We start from the raw sequence: 8,234 nt of genomic DNA on the forward strand, positions 1-8,234 counted from the left end.
CTGTTTACCGGTGTCCCACCACCCAGACGCCTGCTCTCCTCGGGGCCAGGACCCAAGGCCTCCTGGTGACAGTGGCCACAGTCTGTGCTCTCAGCCCCAGGTCCTGCCGAGAACAGGAAGTGCCGTTTTCCTCACTTGCAGATGTGAAACCTGGGGCAGGGCCGACTGTAGGTGCGTCAACTGCAGAGGACCCACGGGTAAGTGACATGGGCTCCCGCAGGCCGAGGGACGGCTGGGCTCACAGCTTTGGAACACTTTGAAGCCAAGTGCATGGGTCGCGCGGGAGCAGGCCCACGAGCACGCGGTCCTGCGCAGACTGCCCGTGGCCGTGGGATGGATGCCAGGAGGCCTGCATTAGGGCGAGGGAGACGGGTGCTTCCTGAAGGCAGCGTGAGGGCCGCCCTGGGGGGTGTCTGGGGTGGCGCTGCCACTGCGCTCTCTGTGGGGACACGTGGGTCCCCCGACTCTCCAGGAAGAAGGGCCATCCAGACAGAGGTCAGAGGTCAGGTGCCTTCCTCCCTCGGAGGCCTTCGCATCCCGTCCTGCAGAAGGACACCGGCTCTTTCCTTTAAAGAATCTTGGCATCCTGGCTGGTGGTTCAGTGGTTAGAGCGCCGGCCGGAGCACCAGAGGGTCTCAGGTTTGATTCCTGGTCAAGGGCACGTACCTGGGGTGCATGCGGGACGCAACCAATCAATCTCTCTCTCTCTCTCAAAAAAAAATATCATATCCTCGGGTGAGGATAAAAAACAACAAAAAATCACTTTATGTCCTGATACTAACTACCATTCTATCATTCTTAGGGCACTGACTTCTAACCTAACCAACACCATCATCTTTTTCTCTTTCAGAAACTTCGTAAAATGAATTGAGTGACTCCATCACACCCCATGAAATAAAGCAGAACATTAACCTGTTCCATTCTCCCTGGGACCCAGTGACGAGGGAGACGATGATGTCCGTCCATAACCTCACTCGTATTATAGCACCAGCACAGTGCAGAAGTTCAGTGATTTAAAAATAAAGCATTGAGATGCGACCTCATCTTTGTCGGTGCACAAAATGGCGCCTTACAGCCTCCTGGTGACCCGGCTGCAGAAAGCCCTGGGTGTGCAGCAGTACCATGTGGCCTCAGTCCTGTGCCAACAGGCCAAGGTGGCCATGAGCCACTTTGAGCCCAATGATTACATCCGCTATGACCTGCTAGAGAAGAACATCGACATTGTTCGCAAAAGACTGAACCGGCCTCTGACCCTCTCTGAGAAGCGTGTGTATGGACACCTGGATGACCCAGCCAATCAGGCGATCGAGCGGGCAAGACGTACGTGCGGCTGCAGCTGCGGCCGGACCGCGTGGCCGTGCAGGACGCCACGCCCCAGATGGCCACGCTGCAGATTGTCAGCAGTTGGCTGCCCAAGGTGGCCGTGCCGCCCACCATCCACTGCGACCATCTGATGAGGCCCAGGTCGGGGTTGAGAAAGACCTTCTTCGGGCCAAGGACACAGACCAGGAAGTGTATAATTTCCTGGCAACTGCAGGTGCCAAGTATGGCATGGGCTTCTGGTGGCCTGGCTCTGGAATCATTAACCAGATCATTCTGGAAAACTATGCATATCCTAGGGCTCTTCTGATTGGCACTGATTCCCATATCCCCAATGGCGGTGGCCTGGGGGCCATCTGCATTGGAGTCAGGGGTGCTGATGCAGTGGACGTCATGGCTGCGATTCCCTGGGAGCTGAAGTGCCCCAAGGTGATTGGTGGGAAGCTGACGGGCTCACTCTCCGCTTGGACCTCACCCAAAGATGTGATCTTAAAGGTGCAGGCACCTGCACAGTGAAAGGTGGCATGGGCGCTATTGTGGAGCACCATGGGCCTGGCGCAGACTCCATCTCCTGCACTGGCATGGCGACCATCTGCAACATGGGCGCAGAAATCGGGGCCACAACGTCGGTGTTCCCTTACAACCACAGAATGAAGACTTACCTGAACAAGACAGGCCGGACAGACATTGCCAACCTAGCTGAGGAGTTCAAGGATCACCTGGTACCTGACCCTGGCTGCCACTATGACCAAGTGATTGAAATTAACCTAAATGAGCTGAAGCCACTCATCAATGGGCCCTTCACCCCTGACCTGGCTCACTCCGTGACAGAAGTGGGCGCTGTGGCCGAGAAGGAACGCTGGCCTGTGGACACCAGGGTGGGTCTGATCATCAGCTGCACCAACTCCAGCTATGAGGACATGGGACGGTCAGCAACTGTGACCAAGCAGGCGCTGGCTCACGGACTCAAGTGCAAGTCCCAGTTCACCATCACACCCGGCTCTGAGCAGATCCGTGCCACCACTGAGCGGGACGCTGTGCACAGGTCCTGAGGGATGTGGGTGGCATTGTTCTGGCCAATGCCTGTGGCCCCTGCATTGGCCAGTGGGACAGAAAGGACATCAAGAAGGGGGAGAAGAACACATTTGTCACCCCCTACAACAGGAACTTCACAGGTCGCAATGACGCGAACCCTGAGACCCATGCCTTCGTCACATCCCCAGAGATTGTCACAGCCCTGGGCATTGCTGGCACCCTCAAGTTCAATCCCAAGACTGACTTCCCGACAGGCAAGGATGGCAAGGAGTTCAAGCTGGAGGCTCTGAATACAGATGAGCTTCCCCACACGAATTTCAATCCTGGGCAGAACACGTACCAGCACCCTCCCAAGGGTGGCAGTGGGCAGCGGGTGGACGTGAGCCCCACCAGCCAGCGTCTGCAGCTCCTTGAGTCTTTTGACAAATGGGATGGCAAAGACCTGGAGGACCTTCAAACCCTTACCAAGGTCAAAGGGAAGTGTACCACTGACCACATCGCAGCTGCCGGCCCCTGGCTCAGGTTCTGTGGGCACCTGGACAACATCTCCAACAACTTGCTCATTGAAAATGGCAAGGCCAACTCTGTGTGCAATGCTGTCACCCAGGAATTTGGTCCTGTCCCTGACACTGCCTGCTACTATAAGAAACATGGCATCTGGTGTGGTGATTGGAGACGAGAACTATGGCGAGGGCTCAAGCCCGGAGCCCCGCCTCCTTGGGGGTCGGGCCATCATCACCAAGAGCTTCGCCAAGATCCACAAAACCAACCTGAAGAAGCGGGGCCTGCTGCCCCTCACCTTCGCTGACCCAGCCGACTACAACAAGATTCACCCCGTGGACAAGCTGACCATCCAGGGCCTGAAGGACTTTGCCCCTGGCAAGCCCCTGACGTGCATCATCCAGCACCCCAACGGCTCCCAGGAGACCCCCTCCTGAACCACGCCTTCAACAAGAGCCAGATCGAGTGGTTCTGTGTGGGCAGGGCCCTCAACAGGATGAAGGAGCTGCAGCATAGGTCCCGCCCTGCCCTCAACTCCGCTCCTGTCATCGCGGGGTGCTGCATGTCACCAGAAGCAGATCTGACCCGACCACCGGGCTTCCCGCACTGAGAAGGCATGGCCAGGCCTCCTGCCCGCCCTCCCTCAGCCCATGGACGGCCCATGGTGGGAGGGTTGGTAACCTGCCTTCCCATTTTTCGTTTGGTCAGATCTTGAGCACCTCACGCAACTGTATTTATTTTTGATGACAAGATTCCTGTGTCAAGTTTTTCTCCTGTCTGATCATTTCATTGGTGGCTGAAGGATTTTAAAGAACCTTTTGATCTTGCAAGGAAAATAAGAATCCACATCCAGTGACTATTACAAAAATAAATAAAATTAAAGCATTGAGGCAATAAGATATTTTTTCCTGAAATAGTTGTTTTAGGTTTGCAATATATTTTTTTAAAACTTCCCAGACACATCTTGAAACTTGAAGGGGTCTCAATGCAGCTGCAGAAACCCCATGAGACGTGGATTCCTGATGAATACCTGCTCCAGGCACATGCGAACCCTCCATGCATGGGCTCTACCGCCAACCCTGGAAAGACTCGATCTGAACTGCTCGGGTCCACTTACACGTGGATAGAAAACAGCATTTTAAAAACTCCTCACCTAAGGATATGTTTTTGATTTTAGAGAGAGAGACTTTGATCAGTTGCATACTGTACCCACTGCAACCAAAGATCAAACCTGAAACTTAGGCATGTGTCCTGACTGGGAAGCAAACCTGCAACATTTTGGTGTACAGGATGACACTTCAACCGACTGAGCCACCTGGCCAGGACAGGAAACAGCATTTAAAAACAATTTTATTGATTGCCTTTAGAGAGAGAGAGAGAGAGAGAGAGAGACATCAATTTGTTGTTCCACTTATTTATGCATTCATTGGTGGAATCTTGGATGTGTCCTGAGCGGGGATTGGACCCGCAACCTTGGCGTATCGGGACGACGCTCTAACCAACTGAGCTGCCCGGCCAGGGCCAAAATAGTATTTTTGATACAAGTTTGTGAATCTGTGGATTTGGAGGGCTGACTGTATGCATTGTTTTAGGCCATCATCTATATAATAAAAGCATAATATGCTAATTAGACCAGATGTCCTTCCGGACGAAGCTGGGGCTGTGAGGGAAGCCTGCCTCCCGGGTGCCAGAGGGAAGCCAGTGCCAGCAGCCGGGGGAAGGAAGGCCTACTATTGCATGAATTTTGTGCATTGGGCTTCTAGTCCTATCTAATAATAGACAAACATGGTAATTGACCATACCTTCGCTACGCCTCCCATTGGCTAATCAGCACGATATGCAAATTAACTGCCAACAAAGATGGAGCGAAGACTGAAGACACCGTAGAAGGAAGCCAAGCAACGGAGCCGAGATAGCGGAGATGGGCGGGAGGGAAGTGGCAGAGACAGGGGGGGTAGGAGCCGAAGAGACGGGAGTGAAGCCCTATTCTTGCAGGAATCCTCCTGCAATGGGCCTCTAGTATATAATAAAAGGCTAATATGCAAATTGACCGAACGGTTGAACGACCAGTCGCTATGATGTGCATTGACCACCAGAGGGCAGATGCTCAACACAGGAGCTGCCCCCTGGTGGTCAGTGCACTCCCACAGGGGGAGCGCCGCTCAGCCAGAAGCCAGGCTCATGGCTGGCGAGCACAGCAGCAGTGGTGGGAGTCTCTCCCGCCTCCGTGGCAGCGCTAAAGATGTCCGACTGTCGGCTCTGGGGAGCGGGCCTAAGCTGTCAGTTGGATATCCCTTGAGGGCTCCCGGACTGCAGGTCAGGCTTAGGGACTCCCACCGCCCACCCCCCCCGGCAGTGCACAAATTTTGTGCACTGGGCCTCTAGTTTTATATAAAGGACTTGAGCATTTGTGGATATTGGTGTTGGGGTTGGGGGCTGGAACCAATCCCCCGTGGGTACTGAGGGAAGACTGAGATTTTAGTGAGTCAAAAGTTACATGTGGATTTTTTTACAGCATGGGTGCCCCAACTCCTGTGTTGTTTGGGGTTGACTGTACACTATATGAGTCCTTAATACATGACTCGGCTAAGTCTAGAGCTGAAATCATGAAATCCGTAGCCTCATTTGCAGATACTGCTATGCCAGACAACCAAACAGCATCACAGCTCCACCCTGGCCTTTTCTCCAGTAAACAGACCACGTCGCTGGGCGAACCTCCACGTTCTATCACGGCGCTTCCCTGGAAGGGATTTTGTAGCGATTTCAACCCTCAGCCACCAGAAACGTCTTCACAATAACTTCATCTCTAAATTTTCCTAGATCGTATTTCTAAAGGAAAAAATTGTTTTCTTTTTATTATTCTGGATTGAAGAAATGCACACATTTCATTTATTGTCTGCTCTTATTAAACAAACCAAGCTCATTATAGAATCAATATCAACTTAACCACCCTGCCTCTGAGAAGAGCGGAAAGGTCACTCCGAGAAATTCAAACACTTTTCCTGCTGGAAGGGCCTGATTTTAATCACAGATACTATTAATTAGGGCTGTCACTGGGACAATTTTTTTTAATTATCACAAACTCAGTTCTAAGTATGCATTTTCAACCTGCATTTTGGTCAAAATTAGCTTTTTCTGCATGCGAGTCCAAGCTTTCCATTCTATCAATGTTTTATATTTGAATTTCAAAGTGTATCAAAGGACGCCAGGCTCTCTCCCGCGGAAGAGCGCCTTGTGATCATTTATTTATGTCCGAGCACAGGAGGCCCCAGGAGCCGCGTCCTCCAGGGATGCTGTGCCTCCACGCGCTCTCTGGGTAAATGCTCAGGAGCTGATGTGGCCTCTTTTGCCAGGCTCCTTCAAACGTGACTTTTCTTTTGCTTTCAAGCAGAGCTGCATGGGCAACGGAGGCGCCCACCCACACATCCGAGTCACCATTTCTTTGTAAGACAGAGGTGACCAGGCTTGCGACCCCTCCAGAAACACAGAGGGCTCTCCACTCAAAGATAGTACCAAGAGTCTTGAAATGGAAAAAGCCCCCTCCTGGCCCCGTCAGCCTAGAGATTTCATGACTTCAGCCACTGTACTGGGAGGGCCCAGGCACTCAGAGGGGCTCAGAGGGCCTTGAAGGACAGGGGTTGGGAGCGTTTTCCCATGCAACTCTGGTGATAGGAGAATAATAACTAACACACAGGGTTCTAAGTAGGTCGTGTTACTTATAAGGCACATTACACGTCATAGTCATGTGATTAGAGAAAACACAGGCTAGTCCAACGGGAGAAAATCTTTGCCAAGTGTATCCTGATTAGACTTTCTCAATGATGATTAAGTAAATTACTTTTCCGAGTGGGGAGTATTCATGGAGTGAAATGGTATTTTATGTGAAAAGAAATCAGGTGCCCTAACTTGTCTATATTCGGGGCTTGCTCAGCCGGGAGGCTCAGCTCCTCCAGGACGTGGCTGAGTGTGGATGTGGACACGACACGGTTTCTGGAATGTCTGTGAACGTGTGCAGGTCCAGTTTGGTCTGCACCTGCCTTCCTGGCATCCTCCCTGGCGTCCCTATGTGTTCGCATCCCCAGCACACAGCTGCAGACGGTCCCCATGGAGACAGCGTCGTTTACTTGCCATTTTCAGCATTAGATTCCACTTTATCCAAATCAGAGCAGGATAACGGAACAGGCCGACGGAACAGGTCGAGGATCTTTTCATACAAACACCCAGGAAGTCCGTGATGTAGGGACATCTTCAAACACCCACAAAACCGATCTCTCTTGCAATCGGACATTTCTCATTAACAGTGGCCGAATGGAGAACGGGACCAGATGAGCCACATCTCCCGCGTTTCTAACGAGCAACCCGCTTTCCTGGCTAATGCGAGACTATCTATTACAGAGCAGGGCAGCCGAGGTTCCGAGGTATTTACCAGAACGCTGGGGAGTGTCCAACTGTCCTCAGAAAGGAGCCTAGGAACGAGAACTGCTGGGGGTGGGGTGGGGGGGAGTGAGGCCTTATGTGTGATCTGTGTTCACGGAGGGGGCAGCGCTGGGCAGGAGGCCCTTTACCTGGTAGGCTGCAGTGGCGTCGGGGCCCGGGTCGCCCGCCAGGCCCCAGAGCTTCTCCCTGAGCCTGTGGTGAGAGTCGTGGCGCAGGCAATAGATGACCCCCGAGGCCAGCAGGACGCCCAGGATGGCAGCAATGGACAGCAGCGTGAGCACCAGGAACTTGGCCGAGTCCTCCTGCTCCGCGGGGCGAGGTGGGAGCTTGAGCTTGCTTTTCTGTGAACAAGAGAGAGGGCTGTCAGTCCCCAAGGAAGCGGCCCCCAAACACCTCCCTTTCCAGGAGCGGCCACAGTGTCGGCGGGGCGGGCACCCCTCAGGGCTGCAATGTGCTTGAGGGGAAGCCAGAGGCAGGGTCTTGCTCCTGCACGGTGGCCATTTCTCAGATTTAACAAAACAGTGTTTGGTGCCTTGAGTAAAATCAGGACGCCCCTTCTTTTGAACAGGTGGGTGGGGGATACAGCCTCCCAGAGTGCATCCCACTTGTGGGTGGAAGGACAATGGGGGCCGCCCCCCGCCCCCCAGCCCGAGAGCCTGCTGCCGGGGAGCAGCACGGAAGTGGGGGGGGAGCCGGCGCCTGCAGCAGCAGCCTGGCCTGAGGTTGCTGGGCTGTGCTGGGTGTCCTGCCCGGGCCGCCGGCCTCCAGGCGCCCTCCCTGGTGTCGCCCACACACTGGTCTCCGCGGGCTTTTGGGGACCGTGCCCAGGAGCTCCTCTGGCGGCGTGAAAAGTTAGGAGCGGAAGGCCAGCGGCGCTCACTGTTCCTGGGGGGCGGGGGCCCTTGCGGTACATTCCGCTGGTCCCCACGCAGGCCCGCCTG

The 8,234-nt window shown here is 53.9% G+C and overlaps 1 protein-coding gene and 1 pseudogene across 1 annotated transcript in view; one reads left to right on the forward strand and one right to left on the reverse strand.

Moving 5' to 3' along the window:
• PTPRN2 (protein tyrosine phosphatase, receptor type, N polypeptide 2) overlaps positions 1-8,234 on the reverse strand; it is a 496,295-nt gene that overhangs the window by 90,084 nt on the left and 397,977 nt on the right. Inside the window, exon 14 of the mRNA XM_005861191.2 lies at positions 7,422-7,634. Within this exon, the coding sequence (XP_005861253.1) occupies positions 7,422-7,634 (213 nt within the window). The remainder of the gene's footprint in view (positions 1-7,421; positions 7,635-8,234) is intronic.
• LOC102258781 lies at positions 1,042-3,493 on the forward strand (annotated as a pseudogene).

The sequence above is a fragment of the Myotis brandtii genome, unplaced genomic scaffold (assembly GCF_000412655.1).
Source record: "Myotis brandtii unplaced genomic scaffold, ASM41265v1 scaffold145, whole genome shotgun sequence".
Taxonomy (NCBI): Eukaryota; Metazoa; Chordata; class Mammalia; order Chiroptera; family Vespertilionidae; genus Myotis; species Myotis brandtii.